We start from the raw sequence: 20,678 nt of genomic DNA, 5'->3' as shown, positions 1-20,678 counted from the left end.
AACAGTGACATATCACATTCAACCCAGACACAAAATTAAAAATATGTGGTAGGTAAATTTAGCTTATTATCATTCACTCTTCCTGCTCCTTCCTTGTGATTAAATATTGAGAAACCTGAAACATGCCTTGACCATTTAATACTATATATTTTACTTTAACATTTTGTTAAATAAAAAAAAAAAAAATTAAATCTCCCTTTTAAGCAGTTTCAAATGCCAAACACTAAAAATGTCAAGATATATCAAGAATATTGATCAAAAGGCTGAAAAACATTTATTGTTCTTATATTTTCTGAAGTCATTGAGGGCAGGAGTGGGTGTGAGACGGTTCTTTCTCTGGGGTAAACAGAGTGATTTGGACAGGGTGACAATGCTGGAAGCGACAGTGAGAGGGAAACCGCTTCTACCTGGAACCAGATCAAGTCGCCTCTTATTAATGCAGTGGATTCAGAACAAAACAGGCCCTCCAACAGCAGCAAAGCCTGAGGGGAAAGGAGTGTGTGTGTGCATGTTAGAGAGATGTGTGTGAATATATAAGAAAGAATGAAAGAAAAAAGGAAAATCTTGTGTGTGTGTTGTGTTTTAATTAAGTCCATTCCTCTACGACACTTTATAACTGGTTCGACACAAGTGACGTCCACACAAGCACGCTGTGAGCCAAACAGTCAGAGAGCAAATAAAAATGACTTCGGTGAGACAGACACTCCAGTAATGCAGGAAAGCAGCTCAGTTTGGTTTTACAGTTTAACCTACCAGAATAAACAACCAAAAACAGATCCCAATATCCAAAGCATGAGAAACACCACATCTCAGCCTGCCCATCCAATCAAATTCCTGCAAATACAAGACAGCCAGCCAGCCTGATGTCCTCCAGGTAGCACATGTTCCCACAAACAGAGGCCACAGGGTCTGTGTCACTTTTACAAACAGCTTAAGGTGCTTTGGCGGGGACGTCTGATCCCTCGCCATCATACAACTAATCCACCGCACAGAGCTTTTCTTACACTGACGACTGCAGGGGGACGTGGATGAGCACCTGTCTGTGTACACACACGTTTATTATAACATTATATCCTCTCCAGCCACCATGGTAACACTCACCTGACTTCTCTTTCCACCTCATTGAGCTCTCTTTCTGCCCATATGCTTTCCTCCACTTCTCTCTATCATTCAGTCTGTCTCAGGAGGTGTGCGTGGCACTTTTTCTACAGCTAATGGAAAAGTCAAACAGTTTGTGTGCTCTTGAGGCCTACGGTCCACTTGAAAATAACTGGATGATGTCAAACACAGATTGTGAACAAACAAACAATTGATAATAGTGACAAAATACTCACTCTCTGTAATAATTCACATTTTGACTAATATTGATGCAGATATACAGTGGGGCAAAAAAGTATTTAGTCAGCCACCAATTGTGCAAGTTCTCCCACTTAAAAAGATGAAAGAGACCTGTAATTTTCATCATAGGTACACTTCAACTATGAGAGACAGAATGGGGGGAAAGAATCCAGGAAATCACATTGTCTGATTTTTTAAGAATTTGCAAATTATGGTGGAAAATAAGTATTTGGTCAATAACAAAAGTTCATCTCAATACTTTGTTATATACCCTTTGTTGGCAATGAGAGATAGAATTGATAATAGTATTTAGTCAGCCAATTGGTGGCTGACTAAATACTTTTTTTGCCCCACTGTATGTATGGAAATTGAAAATCTACTGGCCATCTCGTTTTTTCAGTGTGTATGTTTATGGGAGCAAGTCCTCTCTCATCAGAGACGATCCCTGCGTCATATTGGCTGCAGCATGTCGCAGGGCTGGGCGCAGTCAGTAACCAAGTTTCCATCCAGATTTTGCGCTGTTTTGTTATCGACAAAGAGATATGCGTTAAAAAAAACTTTGCGAAATTTGCTGTCTAGAGCCTGTTTCCATCCAACTGGCCTTTTGCCGATAAATTGGTGTGCGTCATGACGTCATCCTTAAAAAAAACGAATTGAAAAAAAATGCGCAAAAAAAGTGTTGCCCTTGAGCTGTTTCCATACATAAATTATCCTATTGCGTAAATTATAGGCTAGGCTAGCTGTTCTTCATCTATTTGAAACAACAACAAAAAAGCCTATATTGTATAGGCCTAAAATATTTTTTATTACGTGTCAGGAGTTTTTTTTTTGTACTTTGTTATAGACTAGATAGATAGGCCACTGTTGATAATCAAGCAATGGCCATAAACAGTTGCAGTTCTATTATTATAATTTTTCTGATTAAATTTTATAGGAAATATGAATGTTCATTCTGGCTATTTTATTTCTCCTAACCGACCGTCATATTTACCGTTAACCGACAAGATTGTTAAATTACAATTAAATTAAATTTAAATTGACAGGTGGCGTGACCCATTACAAATACCTAAATTTGTTTTCCAGGGATTCATTTTATACAACATAAAAAAACATAAGCTATTATAGCCTATATAAAAGAAACAGGCCCATATGCAAAATATATTTTTCTAAATAATTAATGAATTAAAACGAAAGAAAAAAAAAAAAACTACAACAATTAGCAGCCTATATGCAGAATTTCGGTTCATTTTTGTGATGCACTCTTGAGAAAGTGGCAGTTTTCCTTTGTTTCCCAAAAGTACGTTTAGTTTTTTTATTTTGAATGTACACAAATAAAATAAATATTTTGAATAGTTTTGAATAATGTCTTACTCTTATATGACCACAAATGAAGGAGTAGGCTAGTGCAAGTTGTTTCCAGGGGAAAACAAACCAAAAAAAAAACAACAACAAAAAAAAGTGATCGTGGCGGTGACTCACGCGCAGTTAAGCACAGCCTGTTCATGTCATAATAAAATACAATCAGCCAAAAATATTGAAGAAACATGAAAAAAATATTTTATTTCTCCTCACTCCACAACAAAGCATTTAAATTTACCAGTAGAAAGAACTCAGAACAAAGCAAGAATAAAAATATAAGAAGCTAACAAGCCAAAACTAATTAATTTAAACTTTTGTACTTCACGTTCATGTAAAACAAAATGTGCTTGGCATAATATCACAGGGTTATGGTGGTCAAGCTGAAAGGCACGGACTACAGGCTATTTAAACTGAACAGTGCACTGTAAAAATAATAATAATAATCATGTAAACGTAGGCTAGTCTACGAACACCAAATTAAGATAAGTATGTTTGAGAGGCAACTCGTCTTTTTCTTACCATGTGTAAAATAATTTTAGATACAATTTAATAATATGAATATGATTTAATGCGCTTTTGAACTACAGGGAAAGGTGCTTTAACTTGAGCAACACCATGAACACGGACGTTGCCTATAGGCTAATTCTGTCACGTGACTCCACATTTATTTGCGTTAAAGCCCCTTTTCTCGACAAAAAGTGTTTCCAAACAAATATTTGCGACATTTGAAGTATCGATATGGAATTTATGCGCTAAAGTTAAACGGAAAAAGATTTTGTCGACACATGAGAAATTTTTATCGATAATTGGCATTTCCATCAGCTATATCGTAAATATTTTAAAGCGCTAAATATTTTTCCGCCAAAAAATCCTTGGATGGAAACCTGGTTAGTGTTCATCACGGCTCCACACACACCAAGACACGCAGCTTGTTTGACAGATGTGCTACATGTTGTTAAACTTCACTGTAAAGGATTTTGTTGCATTTCTGACATCTTTTTCTACTGATGAGCAAACAAAGATCCAGTCAGATAAACACATTGTGGTTGTTACAATACCCACTAGCATCACATGTTTGCGTATCACTTCACAAACAAGTAAAAAAAAAAAAAAATATTCACAGCTTTATCAGCTATTCTGTAATGATAATTGTATGGAATAGTACAGACAGTACAGAAGACAGACATTAAAACAGGTTTGTGGTGACAAAAACATGGAGAAAAAGATGGAGTCTTTTTGAACAATGACTACTGTAGTCAAGCGTTCTTGATAATCTATATCATAATCTCATACTGATCAAAACTGCTAATTTTCCATGCCTGCTGGTGCTTCAGCGACAACACCAGTAATGCCTTAGAAATACACAGGCAGAATGAACAATCCTACTTTTGACTCAATCAGAAGGTAGGGAGTCTTTTATCTGCAGCACATTAATAAAGCACATGGGGAGCAGCAGCAAAAAGAAGCTGAAACTTCTCAGCATAAAAGAAAAGGACAAGCTCACACTTAGGACTGGGTGATATTGTGCAAAAATTTATCACAACTATTTTTTTCAGTTGATCAGTTGATATCGATAATTATCACAATAAATGTCAAATCTTTATTTCTGTCAAGTTTAAAGCCAGAGTTCTGCTCCATTTGCTAATTTTCCTTAAAATAAATATCTACATAGAAATTTCGTAGTTTTTGCATGTTCTAATGAGTGATATTGTTTCAAAACAAGAAACAGGTTTGGGTTGCCTCATAATATTAATAATAATAATAATAATAATAATAATAATAATAATATCACTTTTTTTGTCTCTTAGAAATGCACATTTGATAGTAGCTTGAGTTAGGATGCAGAGGTAAATTGTTAATTTAAAAAAATCAATAACATCTGTAAAAATTGTACCAACGTCAGTTTTATATGGTTATTCTGACCAAGTTTTTTTTTTTTAAAAGCTTATGATCTCCCATAGAAGCATTCATTTAAATCATGATAAACAATTAAAACCACACATATAGCACCTCAATACCATGGTAAAAATATTACTGTTTTTTTAGGTAGCCTGTTTGTATAAAAAAAAAAAACAGTAGTCTAAAAACATTGTATAAATGCACACATGCTATAGCTTCATCACAAATACATACTATAATTATATACCATTACTCCTGTAATAAAATTCAATGTGAATATCCCACATTTCTGCCACAATACCATGGTGCCAGGGACGGATTAACGCACGGGCCTACTGGGCACTTGCCCAGGGCACTAGACCAGCAGGGGGCTGTGTTTTTTTTTTTTTATTGAACTATTTTCTTTTCTTTTATTTCAATAAAATGGCACTGAACCAGTTAACGTTCATCTTCCGATTTGTCAATGAGAAAGGGAATGTGATGGAACGATTCATAGGTTTCCAGCCCATTTCAGGTCACATGGGTGAGAGTTTGTGTGATTGCGTCTTTAAAATGGTAAATGACCTTGGCTTGGACATATTAAATTGTAGAGGCCAATCGTATGATAATGCGAGTAATATGTCTGGCAGGTACAATGGACTGCAGGCTCAATTAAAACTGAGAAATCCACTGATCCATTACATTCCTTGTGCTGCTCACTCATTGAATTTAGTAGGTGTAAACAGTGTACACAGCAGCCCAGAGGTCATACAGTACTTTAGTTTGTTACAGTCATTGTATTCATTTTGTTCTGCTTCTACTCGCTGATGGGGAACAGTATTCGCAAAGACAAACTTAACACTTAAGCATTTGTCGGATACTCGGTGGAGCTCTAGGGCTGATTCTGCCAAATCTCTTTGGAAAAATTACGGTAATATAAGAGAGGCCTTAAACAGTATAGCTGAAGATGAGAGTGGAAAAAAAGGAAACACGCAACGAAGCGTCGGGATTGCGGGCAATGATGGACAAACTAGAAACTGCATTTATGGCGCATTTCTGGAATAATATACTTGAACGATTCCACGCGACGAGTGTATGTCTGCAAAAAAGTGATATGGACCTTCTGACAGCAGTGCGACTGCTTGAATCATTGCGTGAGTTTGTATCAGCTCAGCGCGAGCTATTTGAACACTTTGAGAGGAGCGCTTTAAGTGCGCCGGGAGTATGCCAGTCTTATAAGCATGAAGTACACCAAATCAAGGAAAGAAAAACTTTTGCTGACGAGACCACAGATGGTGATGTAGATCTTAGTGGAAGCCATAAATTTCAAGTGGACACATTTCATGTTACCATTGACAATCTTGTCAGTTGCCTTGATCACAGACTGGATGCCTATAAACACATCAATAGTCTCTTTGGTGTTCTATTCATGTCAGATGCAGAATCCGACAGCAACATTATTACAGGAGCCCATAACCTTTCTTCTTCTTACCCTGATGACTTGAACAGCTGTCTTGCTGATGCGCTGATTCAGTTCAGATCTTTCATTTCAATGGAGCCGGACAGATCACCATCAAAGATGCTGAAAACAATTATAGATTATGGACTGCCTACGGTTTTCCCCAATGTGTATGTTGCTCTTAAGCTTTTCCTCACCCTGCCAGTCAGCAACTGTGAAGGAGAACACTCATTTTCTCTCATGGCAAGGGTAAAAAATTAACCAAGAAGCAAAATGCGTCAAAGACGTCTCAATTCGCTGTCTTTAATGGCCATTGAATGCGATCTTGTGAGGGAACTGGATTTTGATGACATTGTGGAGGAGTTTTCTCAGAGGAAATCAAGAAAGACATCCCTCAGCTAAGATAAAAACAATTTTTTTTTTATCAAGCGAAATGCTTTTGGTGATTGATATTGCTTGTTTTTGTAATGCATTCATTTTTACGTCTGCTAAATGGAGAAATATAAATGCAAATTATGGATGGACTATTCCCCTGTGATATGATTTGGAGAGATCGGAAACTTTTTTAGATATTAATACTAGTGAGATACAAATCAGTTTGTGGTGTGAAAGTACAGAATATTGTGAGTATTTTCCCCTGTGTATTAGTGTCTCTGTATGATACGGCATGCAGGTGCATCACTGTTGTCGAAAAAATGTAGACGCCTTTGAGACGCCTGTGCCCAGGGCACATCAAAGTCATAATCCGTCCCTGCATGGTGCAGTGAGTGTTACTACAGTAAATCCATGGTAAATGATGGCGATGAGTAAATTGAAAAGCCTTCTGACTGTCTCATTGCACACGTTGTTTCTCCTGTTTGGATATAAACTAGTTTAAATCACCGAGTCATTTGTGTTCATCTCTGAATTCAAGCGCTTCACACTGGATCTCACAGCTCTGTTTAGTGCTCGTGTGACCGAGTAAAAACATCAGCTCTAGTGAGCTCACGCCGCACGTCAGTTTGAACTTTGATCCGAGCAGATAAACGGTCCGTGTGGCGCGATTCAAATGAGTCGCACTGTTTCGTTCTCACACTACTAACTTGGCATGAACTAAACAAAAAGAGCCAAGCTTGCTGGCATTCTCTCTCTGCTCAGTAAGTCTGAGATGGATTGTGTTCACTCAGTGTATATCAGCAGTGTGATCAAGTCCTGGTGTTGTGGAAAGGCACAATTGTTAACTTCAGGTCAAGGTCAAAGGATGATGGCCCCCAGAGAGGATTCTAATTACCTGAGCAAAACAAGTCTGCAAGCATTCAGAGAGCAAATTCTTTCACTCAGGAAGGCTGACTAGATGTCCATCAACTGACCATTTGATTAGTGAGGTCATCTAGTTTTTGTTTTAGCTTTAATGTTTTACATGCTTTAAGTGTTTTAAAGCTTCTCTGAGAGATCCGAGTGTGCTGACAGCATGTTATGCTTTAGCATGTTGTTAGACTGTCAGCATGGTAAAAACTCAGAGAAGATGTCTCCAAATTCATCCCCTTTAATACAGCACCACTACAGCCATTAAAGCACAGTTTGTCAAACAAATACACCACCTTCTACAATAATAAACAGCTTCGAGACAATTGGTGTCGAACTTTAAATCGCCTGCTGTGAACAGCGTTCCCATTATTATGTATAATCTGAAGGTCTACTTTTTTTGGAGGAGAACTAAATCACAAAATAATGCCATATGGTGATAGTTTTGTGACTTACTATAGTCATCTCTGCATATTAAGATGGGTTTGGATAATATATTTAAAAGTCAGCATGAATGCATATTATTGACCTTACTGTGAATGTTTTAATCCATTCATGTTTCTTTTTTGACCTTGTAATTTTCAAACAAAATTTCATAACTTCCATTGAAACGACCCTCTGATGACGCATGTCTAACTTCTCTAGTCATTTAGTTCACTTAAACCTGCATCTTTTTTTTTTTACAACTGATTTCAAGCTCACGTTTAGATCCGTGCCCATTCAATCAACAACAAACAGATAGACCCAAGTCCCCATTACTTTACATTTTAGATAATGTTTCACAGTGTGTCACAATACGGAAGAAAACATCTGTTTCTACTTCCGTTACATGACAGCTTAAACATTCTAGAAACATAAAAAATCAGATAACCACATGACTAGTCAATTATAACTGCTCTTGAACATCCCTCATATGCTTATACAAGTGCTTTCAGTTCAAAACTCTATCCCCTGATTGATTTCAAAAGTTCAGTTGCATACTTTTTGTGGAGAGGCATGGAATGAGAGCCATCAAACCACCAACATGAACGCCATTGTCACCACCACCACAAGCTCCGCCATCCATCCACCCACGGAAAAGATAAAATAAACTCAACTACAAGATAAGAATCATTTTTTAGAAAAGGGGTGTATGTATGTGTGCTTTGTGCAAGTTTATAGACAAGCTACGATAAAAGCAAACACTCAGTGAAGTACAGTAAAACTGCCAATTGGAAATGATGTAATCAAACTAATTTTTAATAAGACAGTGCTCACACACTTGTATTGCAAAAGGAGAGAAAACCATATCAGTGGCACAGCAATCATGTCAAAGGCTCTCAGCAGCTATTCCTCATTAGGTAGCCGAGTTTAAAACCCAAACATCCAAACACTTGCTAATGGAAACAATGTTTACAATGTATGCAAACTCACAGCCCCTTAGCTCAACTCTTTCTAGGAAAAAAGGATAAGCATAGCTGCTCTATGTAAAGTGGAGGGTGCCGGGTTTGTGCGGTGACGTGCTTGTATGTAAGAGTGTGAGCTTAAGCTGCGAGTCTGTCCTGCACCAGACCATCTGCTGATCCAGGGTGTCACTACATCTCGATCTGTCAGGGATTATCCGGTTACGTGCTTTAGACACCTGCAGATTCTCAGCAGTTAAAAGAAAGCAGGTAGGACAAATCCCTATGACCACTGCATGACAGTGGGAAAATAATGGATGGCCTTGATGTGAAACACTTCCCTTTCAATTCTGCCAGAGTCCAGTGTTTACTAATTGGTTCACTGTAGTCTTGCTGTAGTCAAATTCAAATTTACATTTGATAATTTCTGTAGAATTCTAGATAAATGAACCATGGGTCTACAAGGTCAAAACTGGCCAAAATAGCAACTGATACAAATCACATCATATATAAAAAAATTATACATAATTAGGGACTACATCAAAAATGTAAAGTTTGAGACCTTTCTATATTATTGCATCATCAACCATATAATACAAGTAGGCTACATCTTATTTTCTGATACAGACTGTCAAATCTATCTATCTATCTATAATGGTGAGTATTATAGAATAACAGAATGCTGTCTATAAGTGGAAATTCTCTCATTCTCAGCTCAGTTAAGATTATCAGGTAAAAAGTTTTGATCTTCTGATAACTCATTCAGTGCCCCCTCTACACAGCTTGGTGGTGATGGCCTGAAATATGAATAAATTATTTAGGGCCTTGCAAACAATAAGTCAGCCACCTGAATAATGGTGTTTATCTGTGTCAATGTTTGCACAGTGTGCCACATGGTACAGTCATATGCATATCACAGAATACATTATGTCCTTCAAAACACAGAGCAACACTCATTTGAAATGAACAGAGCCTGCGGTGTAAATAGCATGACAGGCTTGTGTTCTGGTTATGGGAAAAGGGAGCTGGGCTTTTGTGTTGATATTAATTGTGTTATACAAGTGGCTCATTACTCGGTGGTAGATGTTAATCCATCATCTAAAAAAATCCCTAATACTGGAACTCAAGCACTTAAATGAAAATCTATACAAACTATTGTAAACTGGCATCAAAGTTCCTCAAAGCCTCATTTAAATCAGCAGGAGAGTCATCATAAAAGCATAAAAAGGTGTTAATATTCTGCAAATATTCACTGCGCCTATTAAACTAGAATTACAAACTTGAAAATTTTACATTTATAGACATCATCTAGGAAACTGAACTCAGAAAAATATTTTTTGTTGATTCCATAGTTTGGAGTATTTTTATCCCCAACTAATTAAATAGGAAATTCACTATTAGAAGTGAAGTCTTTTGTTTTTGAGAAAGCATGCTTGGTTTTCTTTTGAGAAAGACATCAAACTTCAGGGTAGTGAAATGATGCTCTCAGCTGCAAAGAAACATAAGAAAAACCACAAGAGAGTTATTGCAAGATGATTCTCCAAGCTATACAATTAACGGACATCCAAATGATCCAGTTCCATATTTTCAAAATCAAACATTTCCTCAACCCTGCTGTATTTTTTTTTTTTTGTAGCTGGGAACCAGTTTCCTCAGTTGCTCCTCTATGATCTGAACATACCATGAAAATATTCCCAAAGAATGAACTGCAACTACCATTATATTTGTCTTTATGTCTGCCTTATTATTTTTACATTTAAAATAACTGCCAAATTTATACTCTCATGTAATAAATTAACACAATGTTTGCCATGATCTTACAATATCTTTTCAATATTTTTCAGCAATACATGACACTTCAAATGTAATTTTTATAGCCCCAAAAAAATCTGTATTCAACTGTCCCAAACTAGATCATCGAAATGGCTACAGAATCTCTGGTGCTATGCTATTATCACTAGAAAATAAAATAGGGACTAAAATTCAAATTGATCCCCAACTTTCAATTAAATAAAGTAGAGCAACTGTTGCTCCCTCAGTATGTTATGTCATGAGCTAACTGAGCTAAGGCTGAATTTCAGACACAAATGTCAACTCAGGACTGATTAATCTCCACAGATCCAAGAACATTTCTTATAATTTGTCTACATATGGTCAAGGCAAACAAACATTGTAACTATTTGAACACTGACGAACTCAACACTCGGGATCAGAAATGCTGTTTAATTAAGGCTAGAAAAAGTGATACTGAGCATATACTGAGAAACGTCACTACCCATCCTTAAAGCAGCTTTCCTTTCAAATACCCCTTTCTGGTCAATTGTAATTAAATATTAGCTATGAGTTCATCTAAGGTTACAGGAAACATGGTGACACAATCAAAGCAAACCTCCAGGCATCTGAGAAGGGTGTGACAGGAAACTGGTGCATACACTGATTCACTGCTTTACTGTGCATAGAGGTAAATATAATGCCATCAGGGGCCATGTGCCACAGCAAGGACAGTATGAGGTGACACTGACTATGTAGATTCATTCTTCACCAAAGATCATTTAGAGCTGCTTCTTTCACACCTGTTACACACTATACAGTAAGAAATCTGATCAGTAGCGAAAATTAGTGGCAACTAGTGAAAAATTGGCAGTATAATATATTACAAAAGATTCATATTTCAACTAAATACTGCTCTTTTGAACTTTCTATTCAAATCTATTCTATTCTGGTAAAAAAAACAGCGCAACTATTTTGAACATCGATAATAGTAAGAAAGGTGTCCTGAGTACCAAATCAGCATATTAGAATAATTTCTGAAGGATCATGTGACACTAAAGACCAGCGTAACGATGCTGAAAATCTATCTTTGACATCACAGGAAGAAATTAAATTGTAAAATATATTAAAATAGAAAACAGTTGTTTTAAATTGTAACATTTACTGTTTTTCCTATATTTTTGTTAATTTTTTTATAATATATACATTGGACAAGCAGACAAATTTATTTATGTGCACATGGTAACATCGGATGATAATATCAAGAAAGATGCCTAAATATTGGAAGATTAATCAGTCTATCATTAAATGCTTTCCTTTGGTGAAAAAATATTAATGTAATGCTTTCAAATTATATATGTAACTAAAAAGTTATTAACTTCTTAGAATTTGGTTTGTCCTCCTTTTGCTTTAATGTAAAACCTGATGATGTTGTTATCCTGCATAATTTGAGAGTGATCCAAAGAGAATCTAATGACATAATACAAAAACCAAACATGTATACACGCTGAACGTACAAGCACATATACACACACACAAAAAACAACAACTTACAAGTACACGACCATCTCTCCTACCCTTTCACACCTCTGGCCCTCACTGGTACACAGAGATCATAAACATGTACACAATTGTTCCTTTCCTTTAAATGTGTCCCAATACACACTCAGCAATCACCCACTCTCTTCACGTTTATGTGCACACACACCATTTGGCTGGGGTTCATTAAAAATTCACAGTTTGTCCCATTAAAGATTCACCACAGCAGTGCTGTTACGTTTATCAGGCCTCTGCCAGTCGCCCTCCAGCGAGCAGCGAGGAACCATTCCAGGGCCCTGATAATACAGCAAGGCCGCGATGCTGCAGCTGATCTGAGGGAGATCAGAGAGAGCGAGAGAGATGTGGAGAGGCAGAAAGTGGTGAAGGTCCTAGCCTCTTTTTCCATTTAGAGCTACGGCAGGCTGTGCGCCTCTATTATTCAGCAGTGTTTCACGCGCCTCCTGACATCACCACTGCATGCTCGCAATGTCTGCGTCTCAGCCACAGGCTCCACGCTGCCCTGGATCACAACACAGACCACCATCACACACATGCTACAAGCAAGCACGCTATCATTAGTACTGTATGTTCAGTCAAACCACACATGGCCACAGAACTGTGTAGGAACATGTTGCATCAGAGTGGGTACAAATGAGTTTTTTTTCTGAAAAATGTGTTAAAAATGCATAATACATAAATTAAATGTTTCATTAAACCACATTCAAATGTATCATGTACAAACTAAAACAAACATTATTTGACATTTGTAAATCATTATTACAACGCAATTATTATTGATGTAGAGTCATATACTTGATGATGATTACAATGCAAATTATGTAATAAAGAATGTCAAGTTAATGTGACCCTATATGTACGTCATTAAAGGTCAGGTTTAAAATACAGGGTTCTTAGTTTGAAAAAAAAAAAAAAAGTTTAAGTCTACTGTTTTAATAATAATAAAATAAAGTAACACTTGATATCGAGATTCAATTAAAGTCAGCATGAAAACGAATGATTCATCCATGCAATAATTTTTTTAACAAATGTTTTGACCTTGTAATTTTTAATCAAAATCTCACAACTTGATCTTCCGGTGAAAATACAGACTTCTGTCTAGTGATGTCTGTAGGACTTCTCCAATAATTTAGTCCATTTCAACCCGTCCCATTCTTACAATCATCTGCAAACTTGCTTTCAGATCTGCCTCTATCCAATTAAAGTGCCTGAGATTTAATGTACTTTAATGCATTAGAGATCATGAACTAACATGGATCAATTTCAATTGATTTATCATTTATCAATCTAAACTTACATTTAACTCATGGTAATTTATACTGAAAATGTTACAAATCTATTAGTATGAATAGAAAATAACCTAGATTACTATAAAAGTACTGCTCATTTTTAGTTCATGACACTTCAACTGTTTCAAAGCAAAATTAAAAGATGGGGTGGTATGACAGAGCAACCGGAGATAAGTTCCCATTGTTTATCTTCAGTGCTCTACATTTACATAATGTTTATCTTTACATTTCATTGGACTAATCTAAATGTTATGCAAAACAGGTACTAAAGAAATTGAAGCATCACATTCAAATAAATTCAAGATAATGTGAAACTGAAATGAAATCTTAAACTACACTTATGAGAACATACGAATAAGAATCTGATAAGCCACTTGGAGCACTACCATTAAACAACAACCATTAGACTGCAGCACTCTCAACATACAAGAGTGTACTGCACTCTATATACTATAAGGTATAAACAATGTTTGCCTGAGTAATTGCAGACTATCCTGGCCTTTGAAAGATGACTCACAGATGATAATAGCTTATGTGCCCGTTAACAGGTTGGCATGTCGAGAGATCTCTCTGGGCTTTGATTAAGGCCAAGGGAATGGGGAGATTTTGCAGGAGGGGGCTTTGGCACTTGTGTGGGCCTCACCGGATGAATAGCTCTGTTGCTTTTTAATGCAGTGCCAGCCAGCATGATGAAGAGTTTGAAGAAAAACAGTTGCCAAGTTTCTTGAAAGGAAACTTAAGAGAGTAGCCAAACTATGCTGATCTAATTACCTGATGTTTTTTGTCCAAGGATCTTTTAAATAAATCTGTTGTTTACTGGCCATCCATGGGGACCGTAGCATACACATACGCACACAATGAGAACAGGATCTGTTGTAATTCAGCTTGAAGGTCTACAGACTACAATCATTTCTCCAGCTCTTGCGTCTGCTCACACATGCATACAGTCTCACCTAAAACACCAACAAAGGGCGAAGGGAACTGCTTTTACATTATAACACAACGTCCGAATGTCACCGCAACAAGTCACTAGATTGAAAATTAAACTATGTGCATATAGCTGTTAATGGATTTCAGTCTGTGTGAAATGTTCACACAAAGTTAATGCAATTAAAGTGTTATCATGATCAGTCTTCGCTGCCACCTATCATGCCCATGTCTAGCTGACAATCCAAAAGAGTCATTTAATTAAAATCCATTTCATTTAATTCAACCAAAGACAGCCCAACCTGATACCGTAAGAGGACAGGTACACAAAGTGTCCGTTCCCTGAAACAGATCCAGTACTTTTGTTTACGTTGCAGCAGAAACAGTAACTGGGGCTCATATATCCAGACCATCTTCACCAACAGCATAATTAGCACTGATGATACTGACAGTGATTAATGACTCAACTAAGACAGAGAAAAAATGAACGAAAGAAGCAGCATCAACAGGTTCACTGCATTAGCCGTTACGCATTGGAGATCAGAGCACAGAGAGACAAATTATCAATATTGTTGAGTCTGCTTGATGCAGAATGGATGGACTAATACAATTATATCTCTGTTAAGCATTTGTGGTAAGTTAAGATACTTTAAATTAGCAGTGTCTGCCATTCAAAAAATGGGAATTAGTCATAATGTGACCAGGTCTGATAGTATGCTATATCACAAATAATGCCGATTTAATCAGATCACAGAGAGAGACCTTAGTTTATCGAGGATGAAGATTTGCAAACATACTAGGAAGACAATAGCCAGGCAGCAAAAGCAAAGTCTTACCTCGTGCTGACAGCTTTTTTGTGTTGATGATCTTAGCAGCATATTCCTGGCCAGTTGATTTCTTTACACATCTCCGAACCACAGAAAAGGCACCCCTGTTAGAAAGAAACGTCAATAATAACAATCAATCAAACAAGCCTGAAATTTAAGCCAAAAACATTACGTAATCTTAATGTTACACATGAAGCTAAGAGCGTGCAACAGTGCCCATCCATATTGGTTCTAGACAAAGTTTTGACATTTCCCATTTTTCCAAAATCTTTGATTAGGGCAGCTGAGCTGAAGCACACTGTAAATGACAATCTAATTAAAAATTATAGATAAATATATAACTTTTGATTAAAAGGTGTTGATTATATATACATTTCATGCATTATTAGACTAGTATTATTTGCTTAGATTCTCTGATTGGTGGAGATTTCTCTGCAAAATCCTGGGTAATGTAGTTTTTCATCAGGATTTCCACTGTTGAACATGGTTATTTAAAAAATAAGTTGAAAATGTCAAGTCACCTTTATTTTATATAGCACTTTTAACAATACAGATTGTGTCAAAGCAGCTTTAGAGTATTAAATAGGAAAATAGTGTCAATGTGGGCTGATGACTTGAACCAAAGTATATACCATTGATTAACAACCATGTGGCTCACAAAAGGTGCGTCTTCAAAGGTTTTATAAGATCGTTCAAAATCAATTATGAGGTTTAATATTTTTACTTCCAGAACCCCACTGTTGCACTCTATCGGATGGAAAATCAGGGAAAAGAATGCAACAACAACAATTCACTGGCACTAAAAATTCAGCATTAAATGTGCTACTTACAATAAGCTATGTCATTGTTCTGTATTGCATTGCAAGAATCTTTAAAATGATTAATTAGAGACTAACGACTGCTCAGTAAGGACATGTGATGTGTGCGTGTAAGATCATTAAAGCTGTTGCAAATGATTTACGCCCAAAAAATACTTGCAAAAATGCCAGCTCTGCTCAAAGGCAACTATCGTGAGCTGTGACGTGGATGGCAGCAAACATGGAAAATAAATATGTCCATTTCAGGCTTTTAAGAGCTCTCTGAAAATGATGCAGGGACTGCTAAAACATCTACTACACTATACTGAAATATTTACCATTTAAATGCTAGCTGAAAAAATGTACTCGAGCACACATCTACTTTTGAATGGGCAACGATGCTTTTTGGCAGCAGAATGGTGCAGCTATGGTATCTAACAGCAGGGGCTAAATGAAAAAGGCTAACCAGTTAAACCCTTACCAATTATGGTGAGTTCACCCTGACAGCGTTTAAATCGTGGGAAGCTGTGGAGTCGCTGTACTGTTAGTTAAGTAAGCTCAGTGTTCAGTGTAGTCACTTTGCTATCAGTTGCAGTCACTCAAGACAAAAACTGCTGTCAATGTGAGCACCCCTTTAGTTCAGAAAAACAGATAGCCCAGGCCCAAACTTACACCACTGGCACAGAGCCTACTCCAACTTGTCTGATTGGCTAGCATGTGCAGACATGTAAACAGAAAAACTTGTTTTTACAGATACAAATGTGATTTCTCAGCACACCGATTACAGTGATATGTCAGACATGGTATTAAAAAAAAAAAAAACTACCAAAAAAAAGTAGCAAAAAACCAGTAATTTATTAACAGTTATGTGCCACAACAAGTCAAATGCTAAATTGTACATTTCACAAACAAAACACAACAACAATAAAACATTACTGCTTCATTCATTGTGTGTCGGTGTTTTTATCAGCTGTTCAACTACTGTCAACGAAAGATACCGACCGACTAATGATGGTGTGATATATGATACTCAGAAATACTGATGGGAAATCTGAATCATTTCCACTGATCAGTTTTTTTTTCTAAATTTGAGTAGAATAACAGGTTCAAAAAGCGATTCAGTGGGACGTGCACTCCAACATCTGACTTTTTTAAATAAAGTTTTATTTACTGTATTTATTAAGTTATTATTAGCCATGTCCAAAAAGCATATCTATCTTAAACATGTTGACAATACTGTCGTACAGTCTAATTGTAACCATTTCCAGTAGGTTTACTTTCTAAGATCTCTGCTATTCGGCTATTAAAGCAATTTGCATGCTTCTACCTCACTCATCAGTTTGGGTCAATGAGATAAGTTGACTCAAACAGATTCAATACATTTCATGAACAAATCTTATGGGTTTTGTATACAGGTTTGTATAAATAGGCTAGTTCAACAATTCCTCTAAACTGATTGACTATTACACTGTGCTAATTCACTTCTTTCATATTTGTGTTGATCTTCCTAGAGGCTAGTCAACAACTGATAATTTCAAGAGGTACAGTTAGGAAAATAACTTTGTAGGCTATTACACTTTACAAAATGTTTCAATAATGTCATATGTAGGTCCATTACGCTGTTTTTTTTTTTTTACTAAAATTGTATTTATGGTGTTTATTTACTAAGGTACTATTGCTGTTATTTATTAAAGCCATTCCTTTGTCTTTAAACATATTCCTGTACATTTTATTTGTAACATCTCTCCTGTTCGGCTATTAAAGTAATTCACAGGAGTTGTTGACTCTAGAATCGCTTAAAAAGAATCAATTCTATTCGCGAAGAATCGTTCAACTAGTTCATCAAAACGATCCGACTCAACAGAACGATTCATCCACGATTCGGGCAACGCTAATTCACTTCCTTTATTTTCACGTTTATGTTTTTGGCGGCTGGACAACAACTGTCAACAAACATAACAGACCGCCCAATGACAGTGTGATTTATGATGGCCAAAACAGCAGCATTTCCCCACAACTATCGTAACACAAGTCTGCAGCAAACCGTACTATCAGCACGCGCGCGGCGGCAGTCATCAGTGATATCTGATCGATGCTACTGAATGCTGTAAAAGTTCGGGTGTGCATTCAAAACGAGGACGCAAATGACCTCAGACCTAAGTATTTCCTTTTCTGACGAATGTCCGTCCGCATGTCGATAAAGTACTGCATCTCGCATCACGACGACACGCAGGCTCCGAAAGCACCCTGTGGCGCGCGAGCACGATGTTAGGAAACGCGTCTAAAGATAAACAAAGAAACGAGCTTTGTGAACGCCAAGGCTTAATAATCACACCGAAATGCTCAAATCGACTCAATCGGGCTTTCCGTTAGCGTGCTGCGCTGGTGTTTGACATGCAAAACCGATACGCCTCTGTGTGTGAAGGCTGCTGTCAACACACTGAACTAGACGCGGGCAACACCATGAGACACAATGCAGTGAGTGAAGAGAGAGTGAGTGTAACGCGCCGCACAGATGCAGCGGTGCGGTCGCTTACTTTCCGAGCTCTTCGTACAGCTGACATTCGTCTGTAAACCTGGTGGAGGTTACAATTGTAGCCATGTTGCGCTTTACGAGGATATCGCCTCTCTGGTGTCTCCGGGAGCGCCTCGCTCAGGTTCGGGAGAGAGAAAGGAGGAGGTGGAGAAGAGAGAGGTGCTGGTAAGTGGCGTGTGTGTGTGTGTGTGTTGGTGGAGGTGGAGAGAGAGAGAAAAACGCTGCCAGCAACGCGAGATTTTCTCTGTCTACGTCGAGAAGTGACTACGCGACGCGACGAAACGACATCGCGCTCGTGCCGAATGGACTGACTGCTGCGGTATTGTATGAACGTGAACAAATCGTTCTTTGGAGTCGGATCTTTTTAATGGATCGGCTGAAATCGTTCGCTAAACCGGTTTGAACAATTCGTTCACGATTCGGAGTTAAATCTGATTCGAACATGTCAGAGTCGACTCGAAATGAGCCGAGAGCTGTTGAGGAAGCATTTAGCGAAGTTTCACAGAAAATTTGACAGATACGCCTTACTAAATATATTATGGAAATATAACAACGACTTGGTTGTGTACAAGGTTTGTTAAGACACAAAGTTGATTTTCATATTTACCTTTTTTTTTTTTTAATGCGGACATAAGCTTTGTCCTGTGAATTTGGGAGACTTCGGATTCATTAACTGTAACGTATAGGTTTAAAAGCTAGAATAAGCGCTGCAAGCCAGTGTGTTTATGATTACAATAATAATTGAACAAATACCAGCTACAGACACCAGAAGCTAGAAAATTAAAAACCAGACGTAAAAAATGCCCACATCTGCTCTTTCATTAAAAAATAAATAAAAAGAAATGGAGACCTAAAATGTTACTATTGTTTAATGTAAATGCAGATGGCCTTTTGTCTTATTTTGTATTATGTGCTGGACTGGCACCACCACTAGTCAGTTGTTGTTCTTTGACACGTTTGAGAGAAAGCTGAATCATTAAAATGTTGATTTTACAGCCCCCCTAGCTCATATTCATAAAATATTCAGTATTTAACTGGATAAAGGGCACTGGTAATGTGCATTCTAGTTTCACTGTGGTTGTACATTGTTCTTGACAGGTAACATCATAATCTCAAATAGTAATGTTACTCTATAAACTCATTGGAATCAATCCCTGGAAAACTACTAGTTCTACTTTCTGAAAGAAACTGAAAGCAAAATTCAGCTTTGAAAACTTTTGCTTCATTGTGGCTTATAAAAGGAAGCAGTGTCTGGATAATAAGGCCCAAAATATACTCTGTGCAAGTACATAAATGCTGACGCTTCCAGCTCAATTTCATGTGTAGTTGCATTCTAAAATACCCAAGCAGATGTTTTATTGCAGTTTTTATAGCCTTGATATTTGTAGTTTTTATGATGAACATAGTCAGACATTGCTTTGGTTCATTTTTATACCAGCACACTATCATCTTGTACATACAAATGACAAGTATTGGTAAAACAACAATATATTTAAGTAATAAATCTAATTTCATTCTTATTATATTATTTGTAATCATTTTACCATCTTGAAAAAAACCAGCCATTTAAAACAACAGGTACAGAGACAGGCATTGATTAGTTGTAGGTGTGCATGCACAAACAGACAAAAAATGTACTCTATGTTATTACAAACAGATTTACTCATATGATGCAAGCCTGCTTCAGGTTTCAAGCATTATATTAGTCCATTATGTGGACTTTTATCGCTTCTTAGAAAAAGAATGTAACAATTCACTGTCTCATGGTTGTAAATGCTCTCTCTTCTTTCATGGTCAACCTTGTGGAGCAAAACAGTCTGATTAGCAATGAATGCATAAGAAGTGCAGGGACTGTAATTACACAGAGGCAGGTTGATATGAAAGCTTAATTAGAGCAGAGTAGAGGTGGGTTGTTATTAATTGCAGTCTTCCCATAGTGCTGTTGCTGTATGAGAATGTGTCCTTGTATGCTGGGAAATGCCACATTTTGGTATACTCAGTCCTCTGCAAAAGCAGAGGATGGATGGCTTGCTGACTGCCAGACAGCATCAGTTCCTCAGGAAAGTACGCTGCTTTAAGTATTACAGACAAGTATTATGTGTGTGATGCATAATGTGCCAAATTCAGTCTATTTTGTCTGTTAGTGTGTTATGATTCAAATCGAGCTACAGTAAAATGAAAGAGTTATCAGCACTGTCAAGCTATGACCGCATTATCATTTCATCTGTGTAATTGAAGATCAACCGAAGCGTCACAAAACAGGCTAAAATATCAA

The 20,678-nt window shown here is 37.1% G+C and overlaps 1 protein-coding gene across 14 annotated transcripts in view; it reads right to left on the bottom strand.

Annotated features, from left to right (window-relative positions):
- Window positions 1-18,616, bottom strand: part of LOC306884716 (calcium/calmodulin-dependent protein kinase type II subunit gamma-like) — a 57,715-nt gene extending 39,099 nt beyond the window's left edge. For 12 of the 14 annotated variants that reach the window (XM_079440837.1, XM_079440843.1, XM_079440844.1 and 9 more), the window contains exons 1-2: window positions 18,405-18,593; window positions 15,080-15,174 (exon numbers count right to left, since the gene is read on the bottom strand). In XM_079440837.1, coding sequence (XP_079296963.1) covers window positions 15,080-15,174; window positions 18,405-18,469 — 160 coding nt within the window. In that variant the 5' untranslated portion in view covers window positions 18,470-18,593. Of the gene's footprint in view, window positions 1-15,079; window positions 15,175-18,404 lie in introns of all 14 variants that reach the window. The other 2 variants (XM_079440847.1, XM_079440841.1) reach the window with 1 other exon arrangement.
- Between the last annotated feature and the right edge of the window lie 2,062 nt (window positions 18,617-20,678).

The sequence above is a fragment of the Barbus barbus genome, assembly GCF_936440315.1.
Source record: "Barbus barbus genome assembly, chromosome: 18".
NCBI lineage: Eukaryota > Metazoa > Chordata > Actinopteri > Cypriniformes > Cyprinidae > Barbus > Barbus barbus.
The sequence above is the reverse complement of the archived record's forward strand: the minus strand, read 5'-3'. Positions and strand labels throughout refer to the sequence as shown.